At 38.3% G+C, this 21,114-nt stretch overlaps 1 protein-coding gene across 1 annotated transcript; it reads right to left on the bottom strand.

Annotated features, from left to right (window-relative positions):
• Nucleotides 1-2,764: 2,764 nt before the first annotated feature.
• On the bottom strand, nt 2,765-19,285 carry suclg1 (succinate-CoA ligase GDP/ADP-forming subunit alph). The gene is made up of 9 exons (XM_034301324.2): nt 19,133-19,285; nt 16,871-16,977; nt 13,599-13,715; nt 13,262-13,474; nt 13,102-13,159; nt 12,777-12,860; nt 12,538-12,689; nt 6,086-6,274; nt 2,765-3,074 (listed from the first exon to the last, which is right to left on the bottom strand). The coding sequence occupies exons 1-9, from the start codon at nt 19,164-19,166 to the stop codon at nt 3,048-3,050; spliced, it is 981 nt and encodes a 326-aa protein (XP_034157215.2). The 5' UTR covers nt 19,167-19,285; the 3' UTR covers nt 2,765-3,047.
• Between the last annotated feature and the right edge of the window lie 1,829 nt (nt 19,286-21,114).

The raw sequence follows: 21,114 nt of genomic DNA, 5'->3' as shown, positions 1-21,114 counted from the left end.
TTGTGTTTCTGAGTAAATTAGACACAATTCTGTCTGCTCACAGAAGAAAATCTATCTGGATTTTATAACTAATCTAGGAATAATTAAGATGTTATAGCTGAGAGAACACAAACTTCAGGAGACTTTGAATGATTTATGAAGGGAAAAGTTGGACAAAGACGTTAGACAAGAGTTTTTGTTGAATGTAATGAAGAAACCCAAAATACTAAATGTATTATTGCTTAAAAAAAAAAAATAAAATCATGTTCTCATGGGGGCATGCAAACCTTTGCACTCCAGTATGTCTAAAGATGTCCATTTTTCACTATTACTCTTTGATTTAACGTCATTTGTGATGCATAGAAATGATAAACGTCTAGCTCTACACCAGCGTGTCATTATTCATCAAGTTCATGAAAAGACCGCAGGAGCCACGGCTCGTGAACTGAGAACTCTAAAAGAACTCAAATGAGCTGAACACCAAAAGATAATCTGTTTAAAACATTATAATTAAAAAGTCTAGAGTGTGAAAAGGGTCACTGAGTAACAAGGCTACATTCTCAGGGGAAAAAAATAAATAAAAGTTAACGTTTCTTCATAAGTTCTAGTAGGAACCCTGTCTGAAAGTTCCAGCAGAAGAACATGCTGAAGAACACTTCAGGGTTTCACCTTTATTCTACTGTGAGAGATATTTCATCATCTGGTGCATCTGAAGAACGAAACTTACCTGAGATCCAACACTAGAGATCCTAATTCTCACGTCTGGTCATAATTTCTACACATAAAGAATCATTTAATCAAAGTGAAACTTGCAGAATGAATTCAGTGAGTAATTATTGAAAAAAAAATTAATCTGTATATTTTTTTAATCTCATCCTTTCTTACAGATGTAAATGTTTTCCATCTCATTTTTAATTCTTTCTTGTTTTTTTCTTTTTTAAATCATTTCTTGATCAGTGGCCCCACAGTATTGACTTCATTTCAGTAAAAATAAAATGTTGCAATGAATGAATTAAGTTTAAAAAAAAAAACAACAATTGCACCGCAAAGAAATAAGTAAATTTTTTGAGGCTCTGAGATTTTTTTTTTTTTTTTTTGGGGGAATATCAGGAATAGAAGTGTTCCTCTTTGGATAGTTATCACTTCTAGCTTGAAGGCTTTGAGAGAGAGAGAGAGAGAGAGAGAGAGAGAGCGTTCCTCCTGAGGGACACGCTGAAGAACCCGTTACACTTTTCTCTCATTCAGTAATCCGTGTGGAGATAAAACCTCAGAAAACTTACCTGGGATCCGACACGGGGAGAAAAACACCTTCTGATTATAATCGTCTCTAATTTCCAGGTAATGATGATCGTAAAAGCTGATATTTTAGATTCAGTAGGTTGAGTAATGGTTCATTCCAATAGCTGGAGCTGTGGAGCTTCCTCACACAGAGCTTCCTCCAGTTCTTTCAATGTCATGTTTGATCATTTTCATCATAATTTGTCCATTTTTTTAATTTGTTGAATTGCTTGGTTCTTGTATGTATCAACCATTTCAACATTTTTTTTTTTTTTTGAGAAAAGACACTGTTGATCTCATTTCTGTATCAAACAGTTAATTATAAGCTATTTTTCTATAATTAAATGTTTTGTTTTTGTCTTTTGGACCACTCTCATCTTTTTTTTTTTTTAAATTATTATTGTCCATTTCCGTGAGTCTTGTCCGTTTCAAGCACAATGACTTGCCTGTGGTTTTTTTTTTTTTTTTTTTTTTTAATATACATCCTGATTATTTTTTTCATTTGGGATTTCTGCATCAAGCACAAATAGATAGTTTTTTCTTTTTAAATCACTTTAATCAGATTTTTTATTTTGTGGAATTACAGGGTTCTTGTACACTTCCACTATAATTAAGGCATGGTTGATTTGGGGTTCCTGCTTCAACCACAATGAGCTTTTTAATCACTTTTTAATTCACTTTCTGCCTTGGACAAAAGGACGGAAACCTTTTCCCTCTTACGCTTGTATCAAAATGCCACATCACATCATTATTACAGGCCATTATTTATCCATTCTCTATAAATCAAAGCTTTTCCTCGTGTCTTTCAGAGCAGAAAGGCAACAATAAAACCCCCTGAATATTGTGGACGTCTGATTGCTATCGTAGTTCTGCAAATTTGATTTTCAGATGTTCAGAATTTTTTCTGTTGACATTTTGATGAGTGGTTTTCTAAAACGCGCTTGGCAAAGGACGAACCGGCATTTTCATTCCTCAGCGGAGGAACAGAAAAGAAAAGAAAAGGAGAAAAAAGAACGGTGAATGCATGTCATTAAGCGAGAAAGAGACAATTTACGCCAGTGCGGAGTGTCAGAATTAATAAACACGTATGTGAGAGCGCAGAGGCGTTCTAAAAGCCTCTAACGCACGGGGCACGCGGCGGCCATTTTCAATAACACGCTCCAAATTGGCTGGAATTGAGAGTGAGCGTGAGTGACGCTGCTAAATGGCCTTGCGAGCTGACAAATAAGTTCAGAGACAGGTTCGGAATTGGATAAAAACACAGACGGCACGGCAAAGCGTCCCGGAGTGATCGAAGCAAGCGCTGCTGTGTTTTCCAGCGATTTAAATTCTAGCTTCAAGCTTTTTTTCAAAACTGTTTCAAATATTTCAAAATTTCTTGAGCCCCATTTGACTTGTGTGGTGGGGAAACAAGAACGCAGACGGACGAACTCTTCGTGAGAAGAAGTGAAAAGAATGATAACTCGACACATAAAATAAGCGAAAGAACAAAACTCGTAACACGGAGGAGGAAAGAGAATTATATTATATTATATTTCAGATGATGATGGACGAGGTGGAGGTGTAGATGGAGGTGGAGGTAATACACACCGTGCCTGTGCCGCACCTGCGTGCTCCTGTGACGATAATGTTAACGGTTTTAACTTCACTGACGGTTATTATGACTGTCACGTATCTCACTGTGATAAAAGAACAATCTGCTTCTGGAAAATTCTCCAGAAGTTGGAAATTCATGGCTGAAAACAAACAAAAAACCAACACTGCTGTGGCATCGATGAGGCTCGTCCACATTACAGCATCTTCCTCTTCTCGAATTCCTGTGCAGGACAGAAAAAAAGAGAAAAGAAATGCTATAATCAAGTTTCCATATTCACTATATTTACTGCAAATCACAGGTTTAGGTGAATGCACTCATTCTATTACGTTATGGTTTCTATAGCAACGGCTCACTCGCAGGGACTTGTACAGCGGGCGCTCCACATACACAGATATTTTTTTAAAAATAAAACAAAATGTAAGAACATGGAAGGTTTGACGTTTATGGAGGGAGTTTCCAGTGTAACAGTCAGAGGTAAAGCTGTAACGTTAAGTTTTCTGACGTCTTCAGGACAGAAGAGTTTACGCAGGAGTTGTTTCTGTCTTATTAACTTGAAGAGAGAGAAAAAAATCCACGCTGGTGATTGAACGACTGTTTATAGCTGCTATAAGATACTCCATCTAATCAAGTTTGTGGACACCTGACCATCTCACACACACACACACACACACACACACACACACACACACACACACACACACACACACACACTCACTGTTGGCCGTGTAACGCAAGTAAAAACACGAACTCATTTCACTGACGATCCACAACGTTAAACGTAACCATAAACGGATAAAAAAAAAAGTATGACGTGACGTTCTTTAATGAATAAATACATCGTAATCGTCTTTAAACTGCTGTAGCGGAAGAGGATTAGAACACGTCTGGGATGCGCTTCGTGTCGGGAGCGTCACACAACTCCGTGGTGGATTAATTTCCTGCAGCAGCACATCCCGCAATCAGCTTTTCCAATTTTCCACTGGATGAGTTTTAGCCGAGTTTTGTTTTTGTTTCGTTTGTTTTTTTTTTTTTAACTGCCGCTTTAGCTTAAAAAGCGAAAATGTCTAGTTTTTCAGGTCTCTCCACATTTCACTGTAATAACAGTTAAAAGAATCTACAGCTATACCATAAATTTTGGCACCTCTGGATACTCAGAGCGCCCTTAGTGCTGTAGTTAATACAGAAAATCCGACTTTTTGGTGGTTTGAGGTTTTAAAGGACGAATCGTATAAATTTAGAGCTGTACATTTTTTCACCAGGGAAAAAAAAAAAATGTGGTGCTCTGATATAACATCAGTCATAAAACTGAACATCGATCCCTGAGGTACGCAGAAGATAAAAGTGAGGCCCTTCTGGTTTAATGTGTTAGATTCCTGAACACGAGTAAAGACACAGAGAGAGGGAGAGAGAGAGAGAGGAAGAGAGAGAGAGAGAGAGAGAGAGAGAGAGAGATGACTCGAGACCATTACGCTGCAGTGCAGTTATTTACATAGTCAATTTAGTAAGAGTAACAGCTGCGGGGCGAGCCGAGACGCTTCCGAAAACACATTTTCCCCAACTGGCTCGGGCGGAATTGTGCATTTCGGTCGAGAATTCCCTTATGCAAATGCCATTTATCAGGACAGGAGAGTATGGTGCATAGAAAATGGAGAAATTTGAGAAAATGGAGAGGCTCTGAGAACGTGTGAGGTTCTACTGCCATCTAGCGGACGTCAGAGGAACGATCGGGGCGACGATGGACGGGTTTGATGCAGAATTTGTAGCTGAAGTGGGGGGTACATGGGTTACTGTTTATATAAGTGTGTGTGTGTGTGTGTGTGTGTGTGGAGAGGTCAGAGATTAGGTGCGTTATTACTGCAAACACAGAGAAAGAGAGAGAGAGAGAGGGAGATCAAGAGAAAATCAAAAAAGGAATCATAGCGAGTCGATGCTATTGTGTGTGTGTGTGTGTGTGTGTGTCTGTGTGTGTGTGTGCGTGTGTGTGAGAGAGAGAGAGAAATAATAAAACACATAATTAAGATGAATCTAACCGAACGCATTGGTAATTCATTCCCGTTATTAGCACACGCCCGTGTTTTGCGGAGATTAACCCGGCCAATGAGATTAAGAGAGATCTATGAACACAAGGAGCCGCTGAATAAATAAGCAGGAAAGCAGTTTTCATCATCGCTCGCAATGTTTACAAATCAGACGCCGGAGAGAAGTGGAGAAATTGAGCGAGACGCTATCGATGCGCTGAAACTCACAGCGTTCACGGCCGCTCATAACGAAAGAGCGGAATGATGAATGGGTTTAATACACGCTTTCTGGTTTTTTTTATTCCTTCTTGTTAAAAGAGTAAAAGATGAGATAAAGATGTTTTTTTTTTTGCAATCTTTCTCTTTTTCTGTTTCCTCAAAACTCACGCTCACTCACAATCACCGTCTAAAACTGCTCCAACTGATCTTTTTTTCCATTTATTTATATATTTATTTATTTTGTTAATTAAAAAAAAATTTTTTAAACTGTATGATGAAACGCAACATGCGCAACAGATTCAGAACCTGAGTTTCTTAAACCTGTACAACTCTGAACATAAACAAACGAACAAACAAATAAATAAATAAAAATAAGCAAATAAATAAATTAAATAAATACATTTAAATAACTGGTTAAACAAATAAATGTTTATAATAATAATAATAATAATAATAATAATAACAGAGAAAAAATACATAATAATAATAATAATAATAATAATAATAAAATAATACAGAAAAAAATTGTCTGGAAAAGTCTGGAAATTTTTTTTTTGCTGCTTTCAAAAATCTGAATTTTAACCAAAAATAAACGTCCACAATTTAAAAACCTTCCGGCTAATTATTACACTATGATCACTGAGTAGCTGTAAACCTTTGCCTTATGAACTATATACTTAGAAAATATATTTTTTATACTCGCAGCGTATTTATGCATCATGGACGGCCATTTTTAAAAAATAAAAAGTTTACGTATCGAGTCTTTATACACGTTTACGCACGATGTTGCTGTTAAGACTAACGGTGCTGGTTAATGGAGGCTGCAGGTTGGTTAGTGACTGCTGACGATGTTTAATGGAATAATGATCGTTAGCTCTGAAATATTAGCTGCGAATGTTATTAGCGTTTTAATATTAACACACAATAATTACAGCGAGGTTAGATGTAAAGTTTTAGTTTTAGTCGTAAGTGATGTAGCGCACTCCCGTCTCACCTTGAACATGGTACTTCCCAGCTGGGCGGGAGACATGCTGACCACCACGCCGGCTGACTGCAGGGCGGCGATCTTCTCTTTAGCCCCGCCCTTTCCTCCTGCGATGATGGCACCGGCGTGACCCATCCTCCTGCCGGGGGGCGCCGTGAGGCCGGCGATAAACGACACCACCGGTTTAGCGTTAGCACCCTACACACACACACACACACACACACGGTTACTTCATCATGGAAAAGGGGATGTAATTATTTTAACTAAAGCGTGTTCGTGCGTTACAGAACCGAGATCCGAGAGGAAAGTGAAAATGAAATGAACTTGAAGTGAATATTTTAATATTCAGTGTTGAGTGGCTGAGAAATGAAACCTGAATAAGGAAACTGATCCTCAGCAGGGTTTCTTCTTATTCTTTTCCTTTTCTTAAGCGTTTTTTAAACACAGATAGCGTTTTGTCATTATTCCTGCAAGAGGCCATTGTGCATAATACTTCTCCAGGCACTCGAGATCCAATCTATGCGTAGTAAATTCTCTGGAGAAACCTTGATTGATTGATTGCCGTACGGGGCCAAATTGCTTTTTCCGCCATTCTGAAGTTCATCGGATTCTCTTCGCTCAAAAAAATTCCATCGCTGGTGTAAAAATGCGAGTCTGAACAATGCGTGCTGGTGAGCGTGAGCCGACAGCGGCTTCTCTCCGTCACCGGCTACGACCCCGCTTCAGCTCGGGGTAATTAGTCACGTCCGAGCTGATTAGCTGCTGGTCTGCGCTCGTGCTGACTGATGGATCGTTACGTTCGGCGGTTAGGGACATCCGCTGGTTTTTTTCCGTCTTCGTTTCATTCGGAATAACAGCGGCGTTAACGTGACGGAGCGAGAGGTCAGCTCGAGGAGAAGACGGTTAGATCTACTTTTCAAGAAACTTCACCAGTTCCTAATTCATCTCCAAGATCTCAATGCTGCTTCACGCAGTCAGTTATTCAGTCAAAATGGTCAAAAAAAATGACACTTTCGCTTTTCAGTTAACTACGAGCTTTGAGAAAGTGATTACGGGTTTATATTATCCTGCCTTCACGCCAACAATCACCGACGCGATCATTTAATTTCTACACAAGTGTGTGATACGGAGTCGCGGAGGCATTTCTCAATTCAAGAAAATTAAAATGAATCTGAAATATTAAAGTTAAATGAAAATGTTTCTGAGGATTTTCAAAAAAAAAGAGAAAAGACACTTCCTCTTTCTTGCTAAAGAGCTGCTGCATTTGATTATAAAACTTGGGAAAAAAACCAAAGAAAACGGCCCTCAGCTCGGGAACTCAGGAAGGTCTCCTCAACCCCGAGTTCAGCAAGTGACGTCTAATCAAAATGGCCGCTCAGAGCATCAGAGATGTAATTCCAGGCTCCGACTTTCCACTTTGATCACCATGCTGTTTAATCTGCACTGTTTCTAGCTCCGCCCACACGCCCCTGTGTGCTCAGTTCGCTTGGTGTTCTCCCAGTGTCCAGCGGAAAATACACACATGTTGCTAAATAACCTACAGAAATCTCAAATCAGACGACCGAACCGACACGAAGTCTCGAGTTCACGTTCCCGCGTAATTCTCCAGCACGTCAATCTAAACAGGCGGAGAATTAATTAGACCCCCAACGGTGGTTCCTCAGCGCAGAGGGAGTTAAATTAGCATTAAAATTAGCATCCAGGCTTTTGTTCTCTTTAGCAGCTAATCAGAATTGCTTTAATTATAGAACACAGAGTCGAGGTGTTCTCCTCCACCTCCACCTCGCCCACCAGAGGACCGAACTCACTGCCTCGCTTTAATCTGCCCAAGATTAACATCGCAGCCAATTACGGGGCCCGTGCACCGAGCGGCGGGGGAACGTCTGCAACAAAACGCTGCTGAGTTTTCACTCCTTTCTTCTTTTAAACAACGTTTGTTGCTCAAGTCGATCCACTCAACCGAATCTTGTTTCCAAAATGAATTACAACAGGTTTAAGGGGAGCAACTGGGAGCGTGAAGGTGCAGGAGGAAAGAAGACCCGCGACGAGGAGAAGCACGCTGACATTAATAACGCCCACAGATTTCCTTAAAAAGACCCAGACATGTTATATCAACAAAGCTTTATTTAGACTGGGGATACAAGAACCTCCTGACGAGAGGGAAAAATAACACATCGCATTCTGCAAAGAATAAAGATACCAAACAGAGAGAGAGAGAGAGAGAGAGAGAGAAAACAACCAGACTTGTCTTTGTTAAGTTAAAAAAAAAAAAAAAAAAAACATTTTCAAACTTGAGCAAAAGAATCAACAGCCAAAATAATTTCAAAAGAAATATAAAAAGCAAATAAAAGAAAAACTGTTTTCTTTTTGTTGGAAACCCGTCAGCCACTCGAAACTGGTTAAAAAAAAGAATCAATCCAGAGCAATTTCATTCGTATAAAGTCCTAAGAAAAGCTTCAGCTGCTAGCTTTTTCAACCTGCTCTCACTTTTTTTTACAGATGTGGAATCGTTAAAGCATGTCAGACCCACAGGGCAAAAAAAAAAAAGGTGTCTAAAGTAGAGGTCAGAATAAACGGCAGGAAGATTCTGCTGGTGAAATCCGTTAGACAGGAAAGGAAGCAGGAACAGGGAGGAAAAGAAAGGGTTGAATTTCCGAGTTCAACTCGAACCCTGTGAGTTCGCAAACTACGGTTTTGACGTCGCTAACGTTCACTGCCGCGAGAATCCAGTCAGCAGACTAAGAAATAAAACGTAGTAAAATACTGCATGATGTAGCGGAGTTACTGTTACCACTCTGAAGTCGATTAATTTCCTCTAACAGCATGCCCCCAAGTGTTTTATTCCTCGTATACCACAGCAATCATCCAAATATTTCAATATTCAATATTAAAACGTCATAATTTTTATGCGTTGATACGTTTAACGTTGTGGAACGTCAAAAGTTAGTTCCTGTTCTCACTTACGTTACAGCAGCTATAAACAGTCGACAAAATGCAGCTTGTCATGTTACTCAGAAACCACACAGAAGCGTAAACTCCTCGTCGGAGAAAATAAAATTACAGCTTTATCTCTGACACTGGAGACTCCTTCCATAAAGGTTACACAAACATCAGCTCACAGAAAACTTTACCATATCAACGAGTACACATTAGACTGTGAATGAGCCGTTACTATAGAAACGATAACGTATTAGGAGGAGTGTATTAATATAAATCTGTGATCTGAACTTTTGAACAATCAGAATCCAGAATTCAGCATTAACTGTGACATTTTACTTCATCGACAGGTTTCGTTTCACTCTGGCAAAAGAAATTAGGACAAAAATCTATCATGGCTGCCACTTAACCGTCCATTTCGATCTTTTTTTCAATATCTGCACTGAGTTTCGGTGCTTATGACTCTTTCTTCCCTCCGCTCAGTGAGACGTTCTCTTCAGTCCTTCCATTAGAAAACCCAAAGAGCCATTTTTCTGTGGCACAATCAATGGAGCTTAACGTTAACGAGGACACGTCAAAGCCGATACACGTAACGCCGCGTGACCGCCGATCGCTCTTCACTTCCTCCGCATTGTTCCCGAGCATCTGCGAGCTGTCCACCAATAACGAGCTCGGTAACTAAACGCGGCGTAGCTGTGAAAGGCTTCCGAGCGTTCGGAGCCGAGTCTGAAGTTATTCTGCTCTTGAAAGAACGTCATTCTCCCACTCGGGTGTTTGACAGACTCGATAATTAATGACAAAGAACGACTAATGCACTTTTCTCCACATTCTTTTTCCACGAAAGGTATAATAGTGGGAGTTCTGACAGGAGAGAACTCGGTCACCTGCGGACATGTTCTTTATGATAAGCGCCTCATTTGCATCACAGTGACAGATTCTGGGAGCTTTTAAAAATTCTTCTGAAAGAAAAGTTGATGCAACAGATCAGGAAACTTTAGAGGCATTAAAAACAGCCCACAGATCTTCCTTCTTAATGAGCGTTAAACTCACAGTGACAGGAGGCGGAGCTAATGTGGGCGGGGCCAGAGGACAACTTATTTTACTTCAGATTTCCTGCTACTGCGAGAGAGCTGATGCAGGGCTCTACACAGAACCTTTACGATTTGTTAAGCTAGTTAGTGTAATAGTTAATAGTTGTTAATAGCATAATAGCGTAATAGTCTAATAGTTGTTCGCATAAATCACCTTTTTAACAGTTACCTAGGAAAAAAAAAAAGAAAGAAAAGCAGGAAAGTAAAAACAAGGAGGAAAGAAAGAAGGAAAGAAAAAGGAGAAAAAATATGGAAAACAAAGAAACAGAAAAAACAAAAAAGGAAGAAATAGAAAGGAAGGAAGGAAACAAAGAAAGAAAAAAGAAAGAAAGAAAGAAACGACGAAACAGAAAATCTGATGAAGAGAAAGAAAGCAAGAAAGAAAGAAAGCAAGAAAGAAAGAAAGAAAAAAGGGAAACAACAAACTGAAAAAAAAACAGAAACAAAGACAGAAAGAAAGAAAGAAAGAAAGAAGTTAGAGCGAAAAGGAGGGAGAATAAACAGAAAATGAGAAACAAAGAAACAGAAAAACTGAGAAACAAAGAAAGAAAGAAAGAAAGAAAGAAACAACAGACAAAACCAAGGAAGAAAGAAAGAAAGAAAGAAAGAAAGAAACAGAAAATCTGATGAAGAGAAAGAAAGCAAGAAAGAAAGAAAGCAATCAAGAAAGAAAGAAAAAAAGGGAAACAACAAACTGAAAAAAAAAAACAGAAACAAAGAAAGAAAGAAGTGAGGGAGAAAAGGAGGGAAAATAAACACAAAATGAGAAACAAAGAAACAGAAAAACTGAGAGAGAAAGAAAGAAAGAAAGAAAGAAAGAACAGACAAAACCAAGAAAGAAAGAAAGACAGGGAGGAGAGAAGGAAGGAAGGAAAGAAAAAGGAGAAAAATACGGGAAACGAAGAAGCAGAACAGCGAGTGGTTGGTGTTATTCATTTGTTGCTCAGAAGGAGTTCTTGTGTTTCTTGGAACAGAGAGAAAGCTCGAGGAGAAAGTGAAAGATCTTCCAGCAGAGTGAGTAAGTGGAGAAGGAGGATGACGGAGGTTTAATATCGCACATGGACTCAGTACTGAGTTACGAGCTCTGGACTCTGCGTTATAAGCAGCACTCTGTGTTACTGAACGACTCGGAGCTCATGCAGGCGTCCGATTCGTTTCTCCGTGTTCACGTCTCCATTTCACCTCCTCAGCTGATCGAACCGAGACTGCAGGGTTTGCAGAAGCTCCAGACGGCAGGAAGGAGAAGCTACTAAACGTGAAGGAGATCGAGCAGAATGAAGACTCAGCCGGTGCACAGATCACGTCTCCGGAGCGAAGCCTTTCCTCGGCGCCGAGCGGAGGTCAGAGAACGAGCGGAGGATCCGCCTCTCACACACATCCTCAACTCTTTATCCTCAAAAAAAACCCTGAAGTGAATCCGTCTGCTACGTTTCACAGACCTTCTGGCCTTTAGAAGAATAAAACGTCCCATGGTGCATCTGGCCAGAGCTTCTGTTCTGTAACACGTCCTGATCACACCGCGTTTAAATTCAGCCTGCGCTCTCCGATAAAGTCGCTTCGGTTTGTGTAGCGATCGATTTAAAGGTCAAAACTGCAGCTACTGAATAAAACCGAAAGTTTTGGCACCCCAAATCATCACGATCTGTTCTGCAATTTTATATTTATGTTTTATATATTTTTTACTGTAATGTTTGTGTGTTTCTTTTTCTTTTTATTTTTGTTTTGAAGGAGTAGTGAAAATTTGTGAAAGAAAGAAAGAAGGAAAAATAAGCGAAAAGCAACAGAAAAACAAACATAAAACAACAACGAAAGGAAGAAAGAAAGAAAGAAAGAAGCGAAAGAAGAAAAAGAAGGAAAAATAAACAAAGACTGGAAAGAGAAAACTGCAAATGAAAGAAAGAAAGGAGGGAGGGAAAGACAGAAAAAAGAAAACAAAGAAAAAACAGAAAAAGAAAGAAAGAAATTAAAAAGAAAGAAAGAAACAAACGAACAAACAAACAAAGAAAGGAGGGGAAAAGGAAAAAATAAAGGAAAGAAAGAAACAGAAAAACAGAAAGTAACAGAAAGAAAGAAGGAATGTGAGAAAGAGAGAAAGAAACAAAAAGTAAGAACCACAAAGAAGGAAAGAAAGAAAGGAAGAAAGAAAGAAAGGAAGAAAGGAAGAAGCATGTGAAGATCAGTGTGAAAGTTAAACTCTGTGTAGTCGAGGGTCTGCGTGCGGCCATTTTACTTTCTCACTGTAAGAATCTAATTTTTATTTAAGTGTGAATTAGTGTCTCGTGTTCGTACATGTGTAATAAATTATTAACGCGGTTTTCAGAGAACATTCTGTATGATACGGAATCTATAATCTGAGACTCGGACAGATTTGATTTTGATTGGATTTTGTGAAGGTGGTGTTTTTTATCTCGTGCTGTGTGTCCTGAGACTCACGGTGTTGTGCTGTTTCAGAAACTCGGCTGCGTTCTCCTCGGCGTCGCCCCCGATCTCTCCGATCAGAATGACGCCCTCTGTTTTCGGGTCCTGCAGGAACACCTCCAGGCAGTCGATGAAGTTGGTGCCGTTAAACGGATCTCCGCCGATTCCTGAAATGAAACGGCGCCGACTTTAAACAGAACAACGACAACGTGGAGAATAAATCGCGCAGTGAAGGAGTGCGAGCTGCTGCGTACCGACACACAGAGACTGGCCCAGTCCCACCTGCGTAGTCTGGTGCACGGCTTCATACGTCAGCGTGCCCGACCTCGACACGATCCCTGAACAAACACATAAACACTGTTTTATAAAATCAGAAAGATTAACAAATAATTTACAGAAAAAAAAACAAGAACTTGCTGTAATTTCTCAGCAAAACAGATCCCACTCATATAAAACAAACAATTAAAAAGGTTAGGATAATACGGACAAATTGTGTTTTTTTTCTAATTATTGTCTAAGTTTTTTATTTCTGCATGATTAGTAATTTAATGTAAATATTTTAAATTAAATGAAACTCACCGATTCTTCCTTTCTTGTGAATGTGTCCGGGCATGATGCCGATTTTACACTCTCCAGGCTGGGAATAAAGTCATAAAGTCATTAGTCACATTGTGGAATAAAATAAACTCAGTTAAGACACAATCAGCACTCGTCCACTGGGCGGCGCTGTGGCTCTTACGTTGATGACGCCGGGGCAGTTGGGGCCGATGAGGCGGGTGACGTTCTGGCGGAGGAGCCTGTGTTTGACCCGGACCATGTCCTGCTGCGGGATTCCCTCCGTGATGCACACCGCCAGCGGGATCTCAGCGTCGATGGCTTCTATGATGGCCGCCGCGGCGAACGGAGGAGGAACGTAGATCACCGTGGCGTCGGCGCCTGTCACCTCCTTCGCCTGGGAACAACAGGCACAGAACCCACTCGAGCGAAACGACAAACACACGCTAATCCATGCTAATCCTGGCTAATCCATGCTAACCGATCGCTAGTCATATTAATTACAATAAACACATCATTACCTCCTTCACCGAGTCGAACACCGGCAATCCCAGGTGAGTTTTCCCGCCTTTTCCAGGAGACACGCCTCCGACTAACTTGGAGCCATAATCCAGAGCCTGCTGACTGTGGAACGTTCCCTGCGCACAGGACGGGAAACGGACCGTTAACCAGCGCTAACAAGGAAGCGTGTCAAACTACAGAAATAAACAACGTACTGTAATAAAAACTACAGAAATAAACAACGTACTGTAGCGAAAACTACAGAAATAAACAACGTACTGTAGCGAAAACTACAGAAATAAACAACGTACTGTAATAAAAACTACGAAAATAAGCAACATACTGTAATAAAAACTACAGAAATAAGCAACATACTGTAATAAAAACTACAGAAATAAGCAACATACTGTAATAAAAACTACGGAAATAAGCAACATACTGTAATAAAAACTACGGAAATAAGCAACATACTGTAATAAAAACTACAGAAATAAACAACGTACTGTACTGAAAACTACGGAAAAACAACATTCTACAAAGAAAGCTACATACGTAAACAACGTACTGTAATAAAACCTACGAAAATAAACAACGTACTGTAACAAAAACTGCAGAAGTAAATAATGTACTGTAACGAAAACTACCTTTAAAAAAAAAAACGTATTGTACCGGAAACTACAGAAAAAAACACAACACACTGTAATAAAAACTACGGAAATAAACAACATTCTACAAAGAAAACTATAGAAGTAAACAGCATACTATAATAAAAACTACGAAAAAAAACAACGTACTATAACGGAAACTACAGAAAGAGAAACAGGTACGATTAAGTGCAAAAGTTTGTACACCCTTATAACGAAATGCAGAAGATTTATTACAGCTAGTAAAACTGGTTCAGTAGTTTCTAAAGTACGTCTGCGGTTATTTTTAGTACGTTATTTTTAATCGCAGCACGTAATTTAATCCTAGTTTTTAATTTGACTTCTCCGAGTGGATTACGGAGTGGATTTTAACGCCGTAGCGTGGCTAATCTTTAACTTTCCTCCATTGTGTGTGTTAATCATTACAAGTTCAGCTCATGTCAGGTGAAGTGTGCAGCTCGTAAACCTACAGCCGTAATCACTCGTCCTCAAGGACAAAAAATTAATAATTAAATAAATAAATAAATAAAGGAGAGAGAGAGAGAGAGAAGATGAGTGTGTGGGAATTCATCACTTTCTCATCCTCCCTCATTTAAAGCTGCTAACGCTGCCATTTTTCCCGAACGCCGTCCGCCTTAACGACGCCGCGGCGAACATGAGCGACGCTCTGCTTATCCAGGTGACGAGCGACAAAACTGACACTCGAGCCGTCGCTCATCTGCCTTCTAATTATCCTGAGTGCTCGTTACAGCTTCATCTAATAATCTTTTATTATAGAGAGAGAGAGAGAGGGAGAGAGAAAGAGAGGGACACACAGAGAGAGAAGGACAGAGAGAAAGAGGGAAACAGAAACAGAGAAAGAGAGATAGAGAAAGAGATAGAGATAAACAGCGAGAGAGTGACAGACAGAGAGAGAGAGAGAGAGAGAAACAGAGACAGAGAGAGAGAGACAGAGGGACAGAAAGAGAGAAAGAAAGAGAGAGAGGGAGAGAAGAGAGAGAGAAACAGAGAGAGAGAGGGAGAGAAAGAGAGAGAAAGAAACAGAGATAAACAGAGAGAGAGACAGAGAGAGAGAAAGGGAGATAGAGAGAGACAGAGAGAGAGAAAGAGAGAGAGAGGGACAGAAAGAGATAGAGATAAACAGAGATAGAGACAGAGAGAGAGAGAGAGAGAGAGAGAGAGAGACAGAGAAAGAGGGACAGAAAGAGAGAGAGAGAGAGACACAGAGAGAGAGAAAGAGAGATAGAGAGAGACAGACAGAGAGAAAGAGAGAGAGAGAGGGAGAGAAAGAGAGAGAGATAAACAGAGAGAGAGACAATGAGAGAGAGGGAGAGAAAGAGAGAGAGAGAGAGAGACAGAGAAACAGGGACAGAAAGAGAGAGACAGGGGGACAGAAAGAGAGAAAGAAAGAGAGAGAGGGAGAGAGAGAAGAGAGAGAGATAAACAGAGAGAGAGACAGAGAGAGAGAGGGAGAGAAAGAGAGAGAGAGAGAGAGAGAGAGAGAGAGAGACAGAGAAACAGGGACAGAAAGAGACAGAGAGAGAGAGAGAGAGAGAGAGAGAGAGACAGAGAGAGAGAAAGAAACAGATAAACAGAGAGAGAGACAGAGAGAGAGAAAGAAACAGATAAACAGAGAGAGAGAGACAGAGAGAGAGAAAGGGAGATAGAGAGAGACAGACAGAGAGAGAAAGAGAGAGAGAGGGAGAGAAAGAGATAGAGATAAACAGAGATAGAGACAGAGAGAGAGAGAGAGAGAGAGAGAGAGAGAGACAGAGAGAGAGAAAGAGAGATAGAGAGAGACAGAGAGAGAGAAAGAGAGACAGAGAGAGAGAGAGAGAGAGAGAGAGAGGGAGAGAAAGAGAGAGAGATAAACAGAGAGAGAGACAATGAGAGAGAGAGAGAGAGAGAGAGAGAGGGCAACAGAAACAGAAACAGAAAGAGAGAAAGAGAGGGAGAGAGAGAGAGATGTATATATTTCTGAGATGTATGTGTATTATATTACATGTGTATTATATTATATACAGTCTATTGCATGCCGGAGCTCTGCGGCTCCCCTAGTGGCCGCTTCCTGTAAACTCTTCACTCTCTCTGTCTGTGAGTTAAAATTTATTACTTTTCCAAAACTTCTGATTTATTTAAAACGACTTCATGGAGCTAAACAACGTGATTTAAAATATTCTGAAGTTATAGAATACAGAGTTCACGCAGCTCCTGTACAAAACATAAATAAATTAAAGAGTAAATAAAGCGGCTGCGTCGTGGCTGATCGCCTGCAGGAAGCGAAACGTCTACGTTAAAGTTCTAACCGTTTATAACTGTTTAACTGTTATAGTTAATTATGTTTATATTCTTTTTAAAAATGGGTTTATTTTTATTTTGTGGTGTTTTTTGAAAAAAAGAAAGAAAAAAAAAATCAAATAAATAAAAATCTCCTTTGATCAAGTGCTGAAAAAAGACAGGAGTTTAACCTTTAACCTTTAACCCCGTGTGGTGATGTACGTGGTGAGTCTTGGATCTTTTTTATTTTATTACTTTGTAAATTTTCTCTAATGTTGATTATGTTGATGGTGCTTGTGTGTGTGTCCCTGTGTGTGTGTGTGTGTGTGTGTGCGTGTGTGTGTGAGACGTTGTTGTTGTTGTTGACGAACCTGTTTCCCTGTGAAGCCCTGACAGATGACTTTAGTGTCCTTGCTGATGTAGAGACTCTTCCGTGTGGCCGTGTAGCAGCGTCTCACTCCCACCTGCTGCTGCTGCACTGTTTATACACACACACACACACACACACACACACAGGGACACACACACAGGGACACACACACAGGGACACACACAGGGACACACACAGGGACACACACAGGGACACACACAGGGACACACACAGGGACACACACAGGGACACACACACTTTATTATATTTGTTTACAGTTACTGGTTAAATAAAACTGGCTGCGTTTCAGCTTTTCTTCGTTCTTTGTTCCTGACGTCGTTTAATTAATTTAATTTACTTTCCCTTCATTTATTTTTCCTCATAAATTCCCACATTTACAATTTATTTTGATTTAATTTAATTTGAATCTATTTATTTCTGTGAAGCTGCTTTGTGCTGAGTGTTAAAATCTCTACGCAAATAAAATAAAACTGAATTTCGCCGCTCTAAAACGCAAATTCGGCGACGCAAAACGTCACAAAACTCCTCCCCCTCGCGCAAAGGATTATGGGTAACGTTAGCCGAAACGTGTCCACGGATCCACACGGTGAAAATCTCCAGGAAACAGTCGAGCGTCCGGGAAGCTTCGGGATTCTAATCTCGGATACTACCGAGTACACAGCACAAGAGCCTCACCACACAGGGTCAAAGGTCAAAGGTTAAAGGTTAAACCCTATTCACAGAAGCACTTATCACTCACTGTGTGACTCTGATTATTTACTTAACAACAATAAATACGTTTTTAAAATCTTTTTTTAAAGGATGTCTTTTTAAAGACTTGGTTATACATTTAATAAAAAAAAATAAAATAAAAAAAAACATTTACACTAAAAATAATTATTTAACTAAATAAAAAATAATAACTGATTTTAATGATTAATTATTTAAAAAATATGTTAATTTAATATGCTACATTTATAAATTAAATTAAATAAAATAAATAAACACTAATAATAAATGCATTAATAACCGTCTGCTTGGAGACTCGGCTGAAATGTTTTATTTCTTTAATCAATAAATAAACATTTTATTTCAAATAAATTAACATAACCAGCTAAATAAGTAAAAAAAAATAAATACTAACAACTATTTTATTTTTATTTTTTTCATTTAAATAAATAAATCAAATTAAATATATAAATACATAAATTTATTAATATTCTGTTCTTTTATAAAGCTGATTTTAAAATCAATAAATAAATATTTTAAATAATTATTTGTAAATATTTTAGCTGCTCCTTGAGTAAAGTTTGGTAACAATGCAGGTTTATCAGCATTAAACGCAACACTAAAGGGATAAAAACTCAGTAATCAGCAGGTCGCTGAGGCGCAAGAGGAATAAAACACCTGCGAATCCTGCAGCCGGAGGAAAATAATCAGCGCCCGGAACGTGATAACAGCAACTTCAACCAAAGTCCAAAGCTGCACGAGTCTGAACGAGTCGCACGAAGACGAGAATTTATTTCTAAACAAATTTATTTCATAATATTTATATATTTATAAACATATTTATTAACATTGTGTTTATTTATTTTATTACAATTCAATTATTTACATTTAATTTAGTTTAATTTATAAAATTTTTTATATTTAAATGCACAAATACATTACAAAAAGAATAGACTTTTCAGGTTTATTTTTCCATCAACTCCCATGAATTTAATTTAATTTAATTTATGTGTACATTATTAAAACTGTAATGCAGGTTATACAGAACTGTAATGGAGGTGGGCTCGATCCTAAATCACTACATGCTCCCTACACTAGTGCGCGAGACTCACGGCAGCCACTGCACTCCTGAGCCCTATCTAGTGCACTAGCTTTCACAAACCGGAGCCGTTTGAGATTCTGCCTTTCAAACAGCCAAAAATACAGTAAACCGCTGGCTAGAAACGGGTTAGCTGGCTAATTACTGAAAATACGTCTTTAAGAATATAAAAATTAAACATGTTTAAAATAAAAAACGGCTTTTTTAAGCGCTTTAAAGGCGCATAAGAAAAATACAAAACTCGACAGTAAAGGTGAAAGTTCATCAGTTCACCGTGGCCTTGGTAACGCTTAGCCGGCTAGCAGGTCATGCTAACAGGAGTTTATGCTAATCATGTAGCTGCGCGGATTCAGAAACAAAATGGCGGCGAGGTTTAGAATTAAAGCTTAAAGCTGAAATGCTGTGTGAAGTGTAATAAAGAGGTTATAAACTTACACAGGAGCCGCGCGAGCAACCTGCAGTGAGACATCCTGGGTCATGCAGCAATGACACACACACACACACACACACTCTAATACACACACTAATACACACACGCTCACACACACAGGTGTCTTCTCATGTGCCTGATTCCTGTGCTGTTTCTTTTCCCACCCGTTTTCCGAGAAAGCCCCGCCCACTTCCGTTTGGGTTGCCAGTTGCAAGATGTTCATGCAATTTTTTTATTTACTTTTTCTGTGTTATACGGTTATTGTTTTTTTTTCTTTCTTTTCTTTCTTTCTTTTTGTTTTATTTATTTTCTTATTATTATAATTTTTCCCGTTATTGTATTGCAAGCTGGGTTTCATCAATATTTTAAAATAGTTTAAAATTGTAATTTGAATAAAATAATTGACCTATAACCGAAGTTTATACAAAACACACATTGAGATAAAATAAATAAATAATTCTAAAATAATTCTAAATATTTTATTTATTTAATTTCCACTTTTTTTTTTACCAATTCCAATTTTCTTTTTTTTCTTGATATCTCAACATATAAGTTTAATTCAGTTTATTTTGTTAATCAGATGTAAGTTTACGTTTCTACAGGTTTCACTGCTGAAAAGTTTAGAATAAAAAACTCATAATAATAGATCCAATTAATAAATAACTAGAAAGATAGATAATATTCCTAATGTTTATTTAGTTGGAGTATATTCATAAAATTTATTTCTGCTGCAACCAAAACAGGGTTTGTAATTTTTGTACAATATTTTATATTATTTTACATAATAATAATAATTATAATAATAATAATAAGGAATTATTGTTGGTTTAAATAATACGCTTCATGCAGTTCAGCTCTTATCCAATCAGCGCGAGGCTGCTGACATTCTCTCAGCCAATCATAGAGCAGGAGGCGGGATTTAACGGAATCCGGGTGTTAAGTAAAATATATATAAATATTAACTTTCCACATAAAGACGTTTTGGATGTTTACATTTGTCTTCTTTTCTTTCTTAAATATTAATCTTTATATATATAAATCGGTGTAAATTGTAAAATAAATAAATGAATAAATTAGCGATACAGGAGATCCGGAAAAGACCCAAAAGCGCAAGGGATTATGGGTAATGAAGTCCAGTGACGTCGAAATTTTTATTTCTGCTAAAGATAAAAAAAATAAATAACGGAAACATTCAGGAGAAATCATGGAGAGAGTGACATCATGACAATAATTAGCTTATTTTATTTTATTTTATTTTATTTACGGAAAGTAGGAAGAAAATTAAAGTTAATAAAACAGCAATACATGTTTAACATGAACTGCGGGTTGCCAGATCTGAGTAACAAAATCCACCGCAAAATAACTAATAATACATTAAAAGTATATATTTGCTTTTAAATTAAATACAACATGATTATAATAAAAATGTATTAAATAATTTATTTACAAATAATACAGATCAACATAAAAATAAAATTATTTAATCAAATGTATTTAAATTAAAGGTAAATGAAATTAAATTAAAGATATAACTAAAACTAATGTTGCTCTAAAAGAGTTATTTAGATGTTATCGTATGGTGTAAATAAATGATTGTTAGTATTTTATTTTAAGTAAAATATAAAATGTATAATAATTATTTTATAGTGAATATGTCTGGCTATAACTTGTAGTGGACTCTATAAAATCCAGGACCGCCGTCACTCCTTTGTCTGTCCACGGTGAGGAAGTCGAGATTGTTGCAGATTACAAATACCTGGGAGTCCATATAGACAACAAACATCAAACTCAACAGCACTCTTGAAGAAAGGCCAGAGCAGGCTGTATTTTCTGAGGAGCTTCAGGTCTCTTAATGTCTGCAACACCATGCTGCAGATGTTCTATGAGTCTGTGGTGTCTAGTGTCATTTTCTATGCAGTGGTCTGTTGGGGAAGGAGCATGAAGATGGCAGACAGAAACAAACTGGACAAGCTAATCAGGAGGTCTG

This window comes from Pangasianodon hypophthalmus, chromosome 28, assembly GCF_027358585.1.
Source record: "Pangasianodon hypophthalmus isolate fPanHyp1 chromosome 28, fPanHyp1.pri, whole genome shotgun sequence".
Lineage (NCBI taxonomy): Eukaryota > Metazoa > Chordata > Actinopteri > Siluriformes > Pangasiidae > Pangasianodon > Pangasianodon hypophthalmus.
Note: the sequence above shows the minus strand (reverse complement) of the source record. Positions and strands in the feature narration are given on the sequence as shown.

Coding starts and splice junctions, on each gene's coding strand:
- suclg1 (XM_034301324.2), bottom strand. CDS start 19,166: ATGTCTCACTGCAGGTTGCTCGCGCGGCTCCTGT. Junction 13,716..16,870: donor AGGGCTTCACAGGGAAACAG/GTTCGTCAACAA, acceptor TCCTGTGCGCAG/GGAACGTTCCACAGTCAGCA. Junction 13,475..13,598: donor TGTTCGACTCGGTGAAGGAG/GTAATGATGTGT, acceptor TGTTGTTCCCAG/GCGAAGGAGGTGACAGGCGC.